This window comes from Hypanus sabinus, chromosome 8 (genome assembly GCF_030144855.1).
Source record: "Hypanus sabinus isolate sHypSab1 chromosome 8, sHypSab1.hap1, whole genome shotgun sequence".
Taxonomy (NCBI): domain Eukaryota; kingdom Metazoa; phylum Chordata; class Chondrichthyes; order Myliobatiformes; family Dasyatidae; genus Hypanus; species Hypanus sabinus.
Genome location: NC_082713.1, coordinates 128,090,285 through 128,106,391, shown reverse-complemented (window position 1 = coordinate 128,106,391; position 16,107 = coordinate 128,090,285). Strand labels below are relative to the sequence as shown.

Genomic DNA, 16,107 nt, shown 5'->3' with positions numbered 1-16,107 from the left:
GTATGGATATTTTCAATCTTTCATTGTTACAGTCGGAATTTCCCACCTGCTTCAAAAGGGTAACAATCATACCACTGCCAAGAAGAGCAGGGTGAGCCACCTTAATGACTATCATCCAGTAGAACTCATATCTATGGTGATTAAGTGCTTTGAGAGGTTGGCTATGGACAGAATCAATTCCTATCTCAGCGAGGACATGTACACACTGCTTTTTGCCTATTGTCACAATTAGTCTGCAGTGGATGCCATCAGCTGGCCAATACTAATACTTCTGTCAGGCTGCTGTTTATTGACTATGGCTCAGTGTTTAATGCAGTCGTTCCTACAGGTCTGGTCAAAAGCTTCAGAACCTGGGTCTCTGTACCTCCCTCTGCAACTAGATCATCAACTTCCTCACTGGAAGACCACAGTCAGTATGGATCAGAAATAAAATCTCCACCTCACTGATAATCAATCAGCACTGGCGCACCTCAAGGATGTGTGCTTTGCCCACTGCTCTACTCTCTCCACACCCATAACTGTGCGGCTATAGAGCTGAAGTGCCATCTATACGTTTCTTGACAACACTACTTTTATTGGCAGAATTTCAGAAGGCGTACAGGAGTGAGAAATATCAGCTTGTTGAGTGCTGTCGCAGCCACAGCCTTGCACAATGTGAATAAGACCTTTCAGAAAAGGTAAGACAAGGTAACACATACCAGTCTTAACAGGAGGATCAGAAGTAGAAAGAGTGAACAATTTCAAATTCCAGGATGTCATCATCCCTCAGGATCTAACCTTGGCGCAACATATTGATACAATTACAAAAAAGGTATGACAGCAACTATATTTCATTAGGGGTTTGAGGAGAATTGTTATGTCACCAAAGACACTCACCAATTTCTACAGATGTACCATTCTAACTGGCTGCATCACCGTCTGGTATGGGGGGGGGGGGGTGGGTGGGGGTGAGTGGGCACTGCGCAGGAGCGGAATAAGCTGCAGAATGTTGAACAGTCACTTGGGTTATCATGGGCACTAGTTTCCCCAGCATCCAGGGTATCTTCAAGGAGTAATGACTCAAAAGGCAGCATCCATCATTAAAGACCCCATCACCCAGGACACACCCTCTTCTCAATGCTACCATCAGGATATTAAAGGCCCATACTCAACAATTCAGGAATAGTGTTTTCCCCTCTGCCATCGGATTCTGAATAATGGACATCGTACCCATGAACACTACCTGACTAGTATTTTTGCACTACCTATAAAGTGCTTCAAATTGCAACTCCAACAGCCTCTGAAAACCAAGCCTCACTCTTAGCCTTCGCATGTGGCTTAGCTACTAGGCCCAGTGGAACTGTTTCTACTGGCAAGAGAAAGGGCAAAGGTGGACCACCAGCGCCTCAAAACCAGTTGCTTCGGGCAGGTGGGGCTCGTTAGCCTTGAATGGCAGCTCACCAAGAAGAAAAACTGATTTTAAACCTCTGCTGCCTTGCCGCTGTACCCACCCATGGGAAAGGCTTTGGGAGTAAACCCCGAGGAAGAAATCCGGAGCCGGGGTCCCTAAGGCAGTTTGATGCTGTTTACAAGTTCACTCTGGCAACATCTGCGATGACACTGGTGCCAAGCTGTATCGGTGCTTGCCCTTCCCTTGGACTACATCAGTGACATGGAGTGGGGGAACCCGCTGCATGGGTAACAGCTGGTTCTTTAAATCTTCCCACCCAGGCTTGTGCACTGGAGAGGATTCAGTCCATCAGAGGCGCAATCCCATGATACCCTGCGATCGACGGCTGCCTATTACTAAATTTAACTTTTTTTATATACGTAGATTTATACAGTGTAATTTACAGTTTTCATTATTGTGTATTGCAACATACTGCTGCCACATAACAACAAATTTCACGACATATGTTGCTGATATTTAACCTGATTCTGATTCTGAGCTGCAGAAAGAAATGATGGCTGTTCAGTTTCTTAGTGATGCTTTAGAACAGGGATTCCCATGGTTGAGACAGTGTACATAGATAATTTAGTTTATATTAATGATGCAGAAAAAAATTGTACAAATTTAGGGGTGAAGGTAATATAAGGCTTGGTGAATAATAAGGAGCACAGTAATGGACTTCAGGAAGGCGTAGAGGTGAAATAGATGAACACAAGGGACAGAAATGAATGCAGAGAGCTGTGAACTGATGCAGTTCACGGAAGGAAAATAAATTAAATTGTAATGTTTTAAAGAGAATACAGGTACTGGTCCCTCAGTATCTGCATATGGAGATCTGTGAAGGTGCTAAAGCAATTCAATAATCTGAAAAGATAACATGAAAAAAAATTCAACCTCTGATTATCATATCCATTTCAAGATATCAAATTTGAAGAACGTCACGTTTTCGGGAACACTGCAGAAAAGATTTATTGGAGCAGTACTGAGAGTGAAGGATTTTGTTTAACTTGGAGAAGCTGTGATTCACAACTGTGAGGCTTTGATGATACTGTGACTGGAAGAAGTGAGAAAAAAAATGAGGTAGAACTCACCCATTTCATAATAAATGTTAAACTTTGTGCTTGGTGTTTGTGGACCAGAATGGAAATGGACCCACATGTTAGTGCAGTTGGAGATACGAAATGTGCCGATGTCTACGTCTTCCTTAGTCAAGGTGAACTGCACGTCTTGATCAGGATTCATTCCACAGCCAAAGGAGATGTGATCTTCCTGGGACGTCACAGTCAACAAGTCCACCCTGAATCGGATTCCTGAGGGTAAAATATTTGCCCTAGTTAGTTGCAACACCATTTTTCAACAGTCCACATACAGCTTCAGACATGTTCAGTGCTATCATATGCATTTGGTTATAGGGGAGCACCTGTCTCTTTCTCTCTCTGTCTTGTTTTACGGCGGTTGGCACCCAGTTTAATGGCGCATTACCGCCACCTTCTGCTCCGGAGAGTGCAATAGACTTACATTCTAAATCTCTTCATCCAATCACACACGCACACATAGCCAAACCTACACTTTATCCTCCCATCTTTGGCCATCCTAGTACCCTATTCCAGTATATTCATCATATCCTATAAAAAAAAACCCTGTACCCCTTAAGAAAGCTAAAAATACCCTGACCTGTGCTCTCTCACCCATGCCCAGCAACCCTTTTAATGTGAATTCCTGCACCCCCGATTCCCTTAGATTAATTCTTATCACCTCTCTCTGTATCCCATACTTCCTGCAACTCAGAACTGCATGTTCTACTGACTCCTCTTCCTGACATTCCTCACACAATCCTGCCTGGTGTTTCCCTATCATTTTCAATGTTTTGTTTAATGCACAGTGCCCCAGTCTTAACCTAGTCCACACAGTTTCCTCTCTTCTGTATCCACTACCTATCCTAGTACCTGCAACACTTTTTTGTATTTTATATAAATGCCTCCCTTTCTCCTCCCTGTCCCATCTTTCTTGCCACAGTTGGTTGATTTTCTCATATTGTGCATTCTACCCACTGAATGAAAATGCAGTGGAGTCAAGTTATCCTTCAGAGTCTTGAGAATATTTCCAGGGCTGGAACTTCATGCAGGACTGATGAGGAGCTGAATTGTCAATAAACTGGTGGGGGAAGGAAGGAAGACAGGTTTTCTTCCCTGATGGATATTGAATCAAGTCCTATCTTTTCTCTCAGATATTTTCCAACTAAGAACTGAGGAAATCTCCCAGAGACTTCAGCTGTAATTACCTCCCAGCAATCAGACTGGCCACTATCACAGCCCTTGCTTCCAGCCTGTGTGCATTTGGAGTGTTTTGTTTCCTAAGTTACAACTGAGACAACTTCTTGAATTGTACAGCATTATTAGCAATGTAATATAAAACTCCTTATAGAATCATAGAGCACCTCAGCACAGAGACAGGTCCATTGACCCATCTATACTGTGTTTTGCTTGGTTCTATCAACCTGCACTTGGAGTACAGTCCTCCGTACCCCTCCCATCCGGGCTTCTTAACTGTAGAAATCAAATCCACATCCACCAGCAGCTCGTTCCAAACTCAAAAATCCTCCGAGAAAAGAGGTTCCTCCTCAAGTTTCCGATAATGTATCACCTTTCACACTTAACCTATGACCTCTAGTTCTAGTCTCAACTACCCTCAGTGGAAAAAGTCTGTGAAGTCCGCTTGCCTATACCCCTCAAAACCTTATCTATATCTCTCATAACTTTGTGTACCTCAGAATCTCTCCTCATTCTGCTCCACTCCAGAGAATAAAATCCTAATCTATTTAACCTCTTCCTATAAATCAAGTTCTCAAGTCGCAGCAACATTCACTCTTTCAATCACATTCATTATGTTGTTGATGGAACTACAAAAAAAATTATGAACAATGCTACAGTGCACACACCACTTATGCCAGCCTATTCCCTCTCTCATTAGGCCACGTCTGACAAATAGCCCCTTGTTACATGATCCACCTATTACTTGCCAGCTCTTGCCCCTTCTGAACCCACACCTATCCATGCTTGACCTAAAACGTCAACTCTACATTGTGCTCCACAGATGCTCCCTGATTTGCTGAATTCCCCCAGCAGTTTGTCCATAAGGCATAAAGAGCATGAGAAATAGGTGCAGAATTATGCCATTTAGACCATGAAGTCTGCTGTGCTATTCTATCATGGCCAATTTAATGTCCCTCAAAACCTCATTCTCCTTCCTTCTCCTGATTACTTTTGATACCCTTACTAATCAAGAATCTCCGCTTTAAATATACCCGATGACTTAGCCTCTACAGCCTTCTTTGGCAATGAACTCCACAGATTCACCACCCTCCAGGTAAAGAAATTCCTCTTCATCTCTGTTCTTGTATGCTCTTGTATTCTGAGGCTGTGACCTGTGGTGTTCAACTCCCCTATTATATGAAGCATACTCTTCACATCCACTCTATCAAGGCATTTCAGTATTGGATTGGTTTCAGCGAGATCTCCCTCATTCTTCTAAACTCCAGTGAGTACAATGCGAATTCTCATAATCCTGCTGTGGGTCTCTCAATCCTGTTATTGCTGTATCTGCAATATACTCCCTGAATAATCCTTCCTGAAGGATATAAAGATAAATCCAATAGACATTCCCGTGAGGAATAATCAAGGTTTGATTTCCTTTCTCAGAGACTATTATGTTTGCTCACACAAATAAGTGAGACTAGGGAAACGGAGAACGGTTTCCATAGCTTCAACAACTGTGTGTACTACAGCAACCACATAGTGACTGATTGTGATGACTGACATCACACGACCAAAGGCAATGTTCTGAAATGGATCGCTGAGTATGGAATATGTGATTAAAACTCAATACCAGTCCCAATATGGATTTTGCAGCCAGCTCTTCCTTCCCTACCCAGCATCTGCTCTCTGGTTATTGAATGGTGCACCTGTTATGACTGTTGTTTTATATTTGGAAATGGAGTGTTACCTGTGTACAGGTGAGTGGAGTTAGACACCTGGACCAAGTTGAAGAACCAGTACATGTCTGCACTATTCTGGTAGTAGCTGGGGAAATTATTGGACACGATGAAACCAGATACACAGGGACAGGGATTCTTTGAAAGAGCCTGGAGATCCACAGTTCCTGGGATAATCTCTGGTGGGCAAAAGCAACCTGAAACCAAAGAAAGACAACATGAATCACTGAACAACCATGAATTCCATTTTGTCCTTTCCTGTACCCCACTGCTTTACAGTTATTCACACAATGATCATCAGCATTTAAATAGAACAGCCTTTCCATCTAACATTAGGGAGAAAAGTAGACCTAATCAATCATCATGAAAGATATCTGATATATCATGGACAAGGAAGCTGAGGTTCCTATTTTGTTACTCACCTTCACAGTGCGTCCCGTTCCCTCTGTAATAGGATTTGCACTCACAGTGGTAGGAACCCATCGAGTTCAGACACTGAGCGTTGCTGTCACACTGATTCAGCGCTGGATCGGCACACTCATTGACATCTGAAAAGAGTAGATAAATAAACAATCAGAGGTGGAGAGAAAGTGGAAGAGGAGTGTGGACATGGTTATAATTTCTGTCTGGGTGACTCGTCCACTATGTGTCCTGTAGAATCATTCCAATAGCTCAGAGATGTAACAAGGTCCAAATGTAGAAATTGACAAAAGTGCCAATAAGAAGATTTTCTGATTCTTCAGTAGCAATCTCACTTCATCAAAGTTTACACACTCCTTTCAGACTACAGCAGAGAGGAGGTTTCCTGTAGTGGGCATGTCCAGAACCAGGGGTCACAGTATCAGGAAATGGGCACAAGATTCAGGACTGAGATGAAGTGAAATTGTTTCAGTGAGAGGGTGTGATTTTCTGTCAGATGATGGGATTATACTTAAGAAAGAGTTGGAGGCTTCATGAGGTATAGGGTAGACAGACGCTTTATGGCAATGAGGTACGGGATCACGTTGTTTGATGGAACAGGTTCATAGAGCTTAATAACCTAGCCTAGCACCAATCTTTTAATATCTAGACAAATATATGTCATTGTAGAATCTCAAGTTTTGCTTTTAAAAATGGAAAATATTTGGTGTGAATTCCTTAAGTTTAAAATGTAAAAGGTCAAACCTGTGCATGATGTTCTGTTTCCGGGCCTCAGGGTGTACCCTGGGTGACAGTCACAGTGGTAACTGCCCACCGTGTTCACACAGAGCTGGGAGCAGCCGCCATTGTCCTGCAGACATTCATCCACATCTGAAAAAAAGAGACACGTTGGAGTCATCTTAATTTTTAATTAATATTCCACTATAACAATATTTCAAGCGTCACGTTTTTAACACTCTGTAAGTTCAATTTACTTAAACCTGGATGGAAGTTAGTGAGATTAAATCAAAATCAGAATCAAAATCAACTTCCATTCAATGGCTGGTTAGTTCACCACTGGGCAGGTAAGGTGAAAAAATACCCTCTGCATTGCTCACTGTTCTCAGATGCCTTCCTTGAGCCCCTTGCTCCTGTCTGTTGGCTTCACACCTGTTTTTATATGTGCAATCAAGGAGAGCGTTATGGGGAAAGCGAAACATAGAGACAGAATGGGAGATAGTGAGGTAGAGAGAATGAGAGAACAGGAGAAACAGTGAGACAGAGAGATGGAGAGACAGAAAGATAGAGAGAAACGGAGTACAGTGAGACAGTAGGACACACACACACACACACACACTCTCTCTCTCTATATGATGATTTTGAATGATGAGCGGCTGGGTTTCAGTTTCTTGTTCTGATTTTCCACAGTTTCTTGCGTGTTAGTGGTTAGTTAAATTAGTGTTTGATGGTCAGTGTGGGCTCTGAGGGTTGTAGAATCTGTTTCCTTGCTGTAAGAATGATTGGCAGTTCAGCTTTTCTTCAGCTAACTCACTTTTTCTGGCTGTTAGAATGAGAGCTGGTCACTTCCTAAATTGTACGGATCCCTCTTCCAAATGTAAGTTGCTTCTTGAAGGAGGTTTTCGGGATCATGTGTAAATTTTTCAATATGGATCTTACAAAATAACTTAGGGAAATCTTCATTATGTACTGTACTAACTCTCTTTACCATCTTTTTTGCTCAGTTCTGTTTTTGAGCTAGTTGCCTACACATGTCAGCTTGAATTTGAGAGAGCACAGCTTGTTATGACAACAGCTCTGCCAAAGCAGGGCCCCTCCCACCCCAGTCATTCTCTTTTCTACCCCTCCCACTGGACAGAAGATATGGAAGCTTGAAAGCACAACACTCAAGGACATTTTTTATTCCACTGTTATAAGACTCTTGAATGGACCTCTTGTACAATAACGATGAACTCTCGATCTCACCATCATGGACCTTACATTTCATTTATCCACCATTAGTGCAGTTTCTCTGTAACTGTAACACTATATTCTGCATTGTCTTTTTATTTCCCTGGCATTGTACTATGTATGGAGTGATCTGACTACAAACACAAGATTTTCACCAGATCACAATAAATGTGATAATAATAAAATAATCACCAATTGAATCTACACATTGTGCAGAGAACCTCAAAATGAGAGAGACCTGTGAGGCTCACCAGAGTGGATGTTGAAGGTGAAAGGTCGAGAGGTCACTAGGCCATCGGAGGACGTGTTTATCTGGACGATAGTCGTACACATGGACAGGGAGCCCAGACCTGAGATTCAAGTTAACAAAGCAAGCTGTAAAATACATTGCAAAATAATTTCCACGAAAACCTCTGACCTTCTCTTAAAAATTATCAAGTAGATCATGGGAGTACATCGCAATGAATCACAAACTCAACACTCCATCAGCAAAAATACAAGCTGCTGGATTAACTCTGCATTCCAGGCAGCACCTAGGAAGGAAATGAATGGTCAGTGTTGCGCATTGGGACACTCCAACTCTCAGAGTGTGTCGTTGTGTCAACTATCCAGCCTCTAGGACTGGAAGCCTCTCGTTCATCTATTTCATTTGCAACAGGTTTGATTCCGAGAACCAGTCCCAGTCTTCATCCAGACTTGAGCCCTTCACTGCTTCCAGAGCAAATGAAGATCCATTCCTCTCCAAGGATGATTCCTGACTCATTGAATTCCCCCACTGTTTTGTTTTTGCTACGGATTCCAATATCTGCAGGCTTTTTTAAAATCTTCATCCCATCAGTGGTCTACTGAACTCCCTCCCACAATCACACACTCTCTAAAATGACACTCATCAAAATGCTACAAATGGATTTGTCTTCAAACCTAATCCATCATTCCTGTGCATGTCTAATCTCATGTGTATATGCCTTCATTTTGAAACTGCATCTTCGGTTTTAAATCCCAAAGTGGTCTCCCCCCCCTCCCCCCGCATCTCTGAGGCTTCTCTCAGCCCTACAATCTCCCTGGAATTCTGGACGACTCCTTCTTCATGTTAAACTACATTACTCTCACATTTCAGCTCTGCCATTCCCTCCATAGACCTCCACCTGTCCCTCCTCTCCATTAAATTATTTCTGAAAGCCCAGCACCTGAGGAGACTTGACAATAACAGAGATGTAATACGAATGACCGTACAATAGTTGTGGAGTTGGGTAGCCTTAACAAGGATCTCTGTTAAATTTTGTCAACCAACTCAGGGAGGAGGATCTGTTGCAGCTCACCGGCATTTTAAAACTCAAGAGTTCATCTTAACACTCCACAAAGCAGAGATCTCTGGGTCTGTATCCTGACAGGAGGGAGACTCCTGAAATGCCCTAGGCAAGTCTCAGTGGGTGTTGCTGAGTTAAGAGTCCAGTCTTTGGGCCTGGGATTCCATGCTTTATCCTCTTTTGTTTGTAATAGGTTTCTGTCTCAACCTCAAAACCAGGCCATGGTCTTTCTTCAAATTCAAGTCCTTCACTGCTTCCATCCATGGATTCATTTTACTCCCACTCGTGCACACATCTCCACACTACATTCACCCTCCCCCTCATCTTAATAACAACAACCATCCTCATCTGCTCTACTTTACCCTCCCATAGAACTCCACCCTGCAGCACCAAACACCCATTAAGCCCACTCTAGCTCTTCACCACATCACATCACTCCACATGCTCTTACTATGACAGTGGACAACCCACTTCCATCCACCACCACTGCTTCCTCTACACACCCTCATCTCAACAGTCTACTTATTCACTAACACTCTAAACCACTTACTCCACAGACTCCTAGATCCTCACAGCCCTTCTGTTTGCATTACCCATGTCTACCCTACAAAAGCACACCACAACTTTCAACTACACCATTCCATGTCTATACCACCGGAGCGCACTCACTCCCCCTATTCTTCAACACCACAGCACACACCACCAACCCAAAACCTCAAACTCCACTACAGCTTGTTATGTGATGGCAGTAGTGCGCAAAGTCTATCTAACTTGGCACGTGCATCTGCTGAACACTCCCTCTGTCAATATTGATTGCCTGATCTCACCCAGGAAGGGACTGCATCAGAAAAAATTCCAGAAAAGTTAATTTCTGGCTGGTAAAGGAAACTCACAGGGGAAATAGAAGCCATATTACCGAATGTGATTTCTGCAAATTTTCCAGGCTTGGTTCCTGTAGCAGATTTATGGAAGGAAGGCCTCATTGAGCAATGGGTACAAGATGAGAATGGATCTGGAACACCTTACCTGTTAAAACTAAAGTGGACGTGTCTGCAGGCCGGGAGCTCTGAATCTGCTGGACCCCACCGGTCTGGTTTGTGCAATTGGTGATGATTTGATAGTTGAGGATCACCATTCCTGGAAGCGGATTGACCATCCACGTCAGTGTGATGTTGGGTCCTGTGACATTGGCGGTTACAGTCTGCACCATGTTCCTAATGTCTGGGCAAGAAGAGAGGTAAACAGGTGAGAAGATGGTTTCTCTGGTACGAGACCTTACTGAGCTCCAGAAAGATTTTCCAGGATACCAGGTGTCAGCCTTTGCTTGATGGCAACATCTCTCATCCTGCCAGATAGTTACAGGTTCCAGTCTGACTCAAGACAAACCCATCCTGATAAGAGGTAAGTTACAACAGCAGCTGAATGTGGAAAATTGCCCACCTGTGCCCTGTTCACAAAAAGTAGAACCAATCCTTTCAGGCTAATTACTGCTCCAATTCCATCACACTCCAGACCTGTGGCTTCTAGCTAGTGGAAAGGCTCAGGACTATAGGATCTGTTTAAGAAGTCTAATTAAATAATCGGTCAATGGTAACCATAAGTTATTTATTGTGGGAGACTCAACATTGAATGTGAGAAGTATATAGTTAGATCTTATCTTGGTCGAGGTTGCCTTTGTACTATTTGGGCAAATGTTACTAGCCACATATGAACCCATACCTAAATGTCGTTCAGGTCTTGCTGCATGCTGGAATAGTCTGGTTGCTTGCTGAGAAGTTATGAACAGCATTGAATATTGTGCAGTTGTGTCTACCTCTGACTGACCTTATGATAGTTGGAAGGTCATTGAAGAAGCAGCTGAAGATAGTTGGGAAGGACACTGTCCAGAGCTCCTTATGGCCCATTTTCTAACACTTTGCTGTTCATTAAGAGTGTCCTAAGCCAACTATTTTCAGTTGTATCTTCAAAGACCTTCCAACTGTCACAAGGTCAGATGTGGGGATCAACTGCACAACATTCAACTCTATTCATGGCTCCTCAGCAAACAACCAAATTATACCCACATGCAGAAAAGTGTTGGAATGTGTAATCTTCCCACTGATGTCCATTTGCTTGAGGGGAACTGGATAAATCCCCTCTGTGGTTCTTCAAATACATTCATGGGTGATAACCTCCATCTGGAAGCACAGATGAAGGTTCGGTTTAACATCTTCTTGGAAACGATCACACTTCTATCAGTGCAGCTTGTTAGAGTGTTGGAGACCTGGAATTAATAATAAAAGTAGAATAATTGTAATTGGTGGTCACATGAGATGAATGTCTTTGAGACTGAGGGGAGAAAAATCGAAATAAAAACTTGTGTTTTGCTCTAGATTTTCACCTCTGAGTAGCAAGTGTCTTCAGCCAGAAAGTAGGAAATGATTGGACACAAAGCCTTTGAGGGATTGGTAAAAATATTCAAAGGACGTCAACAGGAATAAGTTTTATCGTCAGAATGTGGCACTGAAGTGAAAGATTGGCTGAAATCGAAATGAATTCTAGACCAGGTTAAGGGGTTGAATGGCCTATTGCAGCTTCTGTTTCTGATGTGAATGAGGAAGTGCGATGATATAGATCATGATTAATGCATCACTACAGATGACTAGTTAACAAAGGAACAGCAAGTGTAGGTGACTTTTCTGGAATAAATAAGGCATGTGTGATGATGACCAGAAGCAGCTGATGATAAAGTCAAGAGGTAATGAAGCAAAGTAATGTTAACAGTACCAAAGTCTTCCATTCTGTGATGTAAAGTGTACATTTCTGTTACAGTTAACAATGCAGATACGTACAAAATTAGTCAGGGCAAGTTGAGTGGCTGGTGAGAGAACCTCAATTTTCCCCTTTAAATAGATAAATAAATAAATTGAATTGACTGTATAATTGACAAGTACTGTATAATACAGTCTGATTGATATGTCCAAGTGGCTTCTATTTACTTAAACAGGCACTGAAGAAACTTTGACCCTGACCTTGGCCACTGTCTGTGTGGAGTTGGTATATCCTTTGTGTGGCAGTATGAGCTTACCTCTGGGTTCTTTGTATTTCTAACATATACAATAGTAAATTGTTTAACTGTAATTTGTTTTTCATGTATGTGGAAAGCAGGTTGTGGTGGGCTGAAGTGCCTCTTTCTGCCCTGTACAACATGGTGACTAAAAGCATAGGAAGGATTTGGACCCAAATGAACTTCTGAGTTCACAGCTGAGATAGTCAGCCAAGCAGAACCTTGATATCAATGGTAAAATTTCCAACTTCTTGCTGCTGTGCATCCATATCCACTGTTCCAGTCAGAAGATGATATCTGTGATCTGTGCAGACTTACCATAACATCCGGTCTCTGATTCACTCCAGCCTGGCACGCAGATACACACCGGATATCCTGATTTATCTGAGCCACAGCTTGCAGTTACGTTACAATCCAATCTTCGGCAGGGAGTCCAGTCTGTAAAGGTCGGCACAGTGATATCAGTAAAGGGATGCATGGGATGTTCATTCTCTCGAGTAAGAGTGAGGATTCCTTCTCCATTACAGACACACTGGTCGATACATGGATCTGTGCCATCTAATATACTCGGCTTCAAGGGACGACATTGTTTCAATCACCCCTTATCCTTCAATCTATCATTTACTTCAGTGAAACTGTAAGTGCAGAGGAGTAATATGTAGCTAAATAAAAATTGGACAATTATGCAAAGTGAGCAATGTTAAAAGAGCCTGCAAGAATTTCATAAGGACAACCAGTTTACTGCAGTTCCACCACCGCGAGCCACCGTTTCAAATAGCTCGAGTCTCATGGAAACAGCACTGAACATGTTCCTCCCCCTCACACACACCAGCTACAGTATCAATCTGGAGCTCTTCCACGTGCCCTGTTGGTTATGTAGAACATCTCCACCAGGACTGATTCCTATTTGACAAACGCAGGAGTCTGTAAGCAAATGGGAGATTAAAGAATCTACATTTACTTCGATTTACAATGCAGTTGCTTCCAATTGGAGATGGACTTAAAGGAAGCTGACATCTCTTAGATTTAGACTGGAGGCAAGTAGCTTACTGGACAATGAAAAAGGGTTTTAAGAGACAGGGACTGCTATTGTAGGGTAACATAATTGGGAGAAATCTACATAATTCACAACTACTGACATTGAGTTGGGGTTTCACTTTAAGAGGCTGGTCTGACTTGATGATGTTGTTACGTAAAGTTTTTTAGCATGCCATTGTGTTCAGGTTTTAGAGTTCAATAAATGTGTTATGGGTTTCAATAAGCACCTCACTTCATTTTATTTACTGTTACGTGGCCACAGTTTGATCACTGGACAGTGGGATGATATAATGGTCTTGTGAGTGGGATGATGTAATTGTCTCATGACAGTGGGGTGATGTTATGTCATGTGATGGTACGTTCCAAACAGTATTTAAACCAAGCCCGTGGTCTGTGACGCAGTTCTCATTTGTATTTTATGTTGCAACCCTGTTGATCCCAGTAGGCTGTTTTGGTAAGACACCACGTATTGTTTGCTGCGCATTAGTTCTTCCCTTCAGTCTAGTATCAGAGACTGAAGATATTATCAGCATTGTCCCAAACCCAAAGGATTGGGTAAAGTTAACGACGTTCGGTGGTTTAGAAGTGATCGACCTTTCGAATCTTCGTTTGGGAAATTGTGGCTTGTATGTTTGAATTAAACCTCTGCAAGGTCTGGAAGGTTTGTGCAGTGACCACCCTCCAGCCAAAAGGTCAGTTATTTCTTCGTGGTTTCTTCGGACAAGGCTGTGATTGGCCGGTTCGTCAATTCTTCGAAGGAATTGTTGCTTCAATAAAGTGTCTCCTTAATGACTGTATAAATCACTTGGATTTTTGAATTTACCACTTCAAGTCTGTGCTTGAATAAGAATTTGTTAACAACTATTAGTTTGAGTGTTTATTAGATATAGTTGCATAACTGTTAACTTCTGGTTAAGTTAGTCATTTGTTTATTTTTCTATGTTTTTAAGCAGAGGTTAATAAACTTCATCATTTGTTTATAGAACCTGACTCAATTTAATATCGATTGCTGCTGGTTCATGACATTACGTAAACCTATATTGGTGACCCGATGCTCTAGGACAATTCCAGTTATCTAACATTTCTGTCAATGCAGTTGCTTTGAAACTGCATGAGTTTTGGGAGCAAAATGCTAACGCTTGCTTTGTAAAATCGAGGCCCAGTTCATGCTGTGGGAAATCTCCGCTGATGATGTCAAATTCTATTGTGTGGTAGTATCACTCAGTAGTTTCATGGCTGCAAGAGTATCGAGTCTGCTTGAGCATCCACCTGATGCTGAAAACTCAACTTTTACAGAATTTTGGACTATTGGCGTCTGACTGCGCCGAACAGTTGTTCTTCTTAACCGGTCTTGATGATGACAAGCCTTCGGAGCTAATGGACCACATTTTGTCTCTCCTGGGAACTCACCATCTTTATTTTACTTTTAAAGAACTCTTCGTGCAGTAAATGCTCCCACAACGGACTATGGGGAGCTCGCTAAAATGGCTGATAGTCTACACTCAGCCAGGCAGCAGTGCCTCATTCCTCCTCCTATCCCTGCCTCAATAAGCCTGGTCAGCAAGGCCCCCAATATAGAACACCCATGGCTGCAAAACAGACAACACCATGACTGTGTTTTTACCAGACTCGCTCTGGTACAAATGTTAGGGTCTGCCGACCACATTGCAGCTTTGACAATGCCAGCACATCGGTTCGTCAGAAATCTATGAACACTGTGGGTTTCAGCTGCCTGTGTCGTCCACTGTTCATTACAGACACTCTTTTCGGGCGACTCTTCGTGTGTGACATGGGAGCTCAAGTGAGTGTGCTGCCAGCGTCGCCTATTGCTGAGAAGACAAAGAGCAACGAAATATTGCTGGAGGCCACTAATAGCAGCAAAATCCAGACTTATGGGATACGACGGGTGACGCTCTGCTTCAATGGGCAACGTTACACGTGGAACTTCGTCCTGCCTGAAGTGGCTAGACCTTTGCTCGGTGCAGATTTCCTGTGTGTCAAAGGGCTATTAGTCAATCTTAAGAACTGTTGGCTTGTGGATGTCAAGGACTTTGGGTTGTTACCCTTCTCCCCAGTAAGTTCCCCACAAAGACTCTGTCAAGTGCCTGCACCACCGCATGTGAGTTTACCATCACTACGCCCACACTCTCCACTACAGTCACAAAACATGGGATCCAGCAACATGTTCCCACAACTGGCATGCCAGTCGATGTCAGCCCACATGTACTGGACCCAGAAAAGCTAGCAACATGGAATAGCACTGCATGGTACGCCAGTCGAATAGCCCTGGACTTCTCCCCTCCATATGGTCCCTAAGTCCAATGACAGTTGCCGCCCATTGATGGGGGACGATTATTGACACCTTAATGAGGTCACAATCTCCAATCTGTACTTCACATCCAAGACTTTTCAGCACATTTAACCGGAAAGTTAATTTTTCCAAAGTTAGTCTAGTTAGGGGCTACCATCAGGTGCCTGTGTGCTCGGAAGACATTCCTAAAGCAGCTGTGATAACCTTGTTTGGCTTTTTTTTTGATTTTCTGCGCATGCTGTTTGGACTGAAAAATGCAGCACAGACTTTCCAACAGCTGATGGACTCTGTGTTAAAAGATTTAGATATTATTTTTGTTTACCAGGATGAAATAATTGTTGGCTGTGCATCCAAATCCGAACACATGTCTCACCTCTGCACAGCCTGTGTAGGGTAACATAGTTGTAAATAATTCCCAACTACTGACATCGAGTTGGGGTTTCGCTTTAAGAGGCTTGTCTGACGTGATGACGTTGTTATGCAATAGTTTTAGCGCCAATTTTGTTTAGGTTCAATGAAATGTTTTACAGGTTTCATTAAACATAAAACGTCTCACTTCATTTTATTTGTGAGACCTACACACTCACTGTGTTTCTCTAATATAAATCATCAAAGCTT

At 42.7% G+C, this 16,107-nt stretch overlaps 1 protein-coding gene across 1 annotated transcript in view; it reads right to left on the bottom strand.

Moving 5' to 3' along the window:
• LOC132397669 (uncharacterized) overlaps nucleotides 1-16,107 on the bottom strand; it is a 258,258-nt gene that overhangs the window by 163,433 nt on the left and 78,718 nt on the right. The window contains exons 24-30 of the mRNA XM_059976438.1: nucleotides 12,459-12,578; nucleotides 10,121-10,315; nucleotides 8,039-8,137; nucleotides 6,585-6,710; nucleotides 5,843-5,968; nucleotides 5,432-5,617; nucleotides 2,521-2,739 (exon numbers count right to left, since the gene is read on the bottom strand). Of these exons, the coding sequence (XP_059832421.1) occupies nucleotides 2,521-2,739; nucleotides 5,432-5,617; nucleotides 5,843-5,968; nucleotides 6,585-6,710; nucleotides 8,039-8,137; nucleotides 10,121-10,315; nucleotides 12,459-12,578 (1,071 nt within the window). The remainder of the gene's footprint in view (nucleotides 1-2,520; nucleotides 2,740-5,431; nucleotides 5,618-5,842; nucleotides 5,969-6,584; nucleotides 6,711-8,038; nucleotides 8,138-10,120; nucleotides 10,316-12,458; nucleotides 12,579-16,107) is intronic.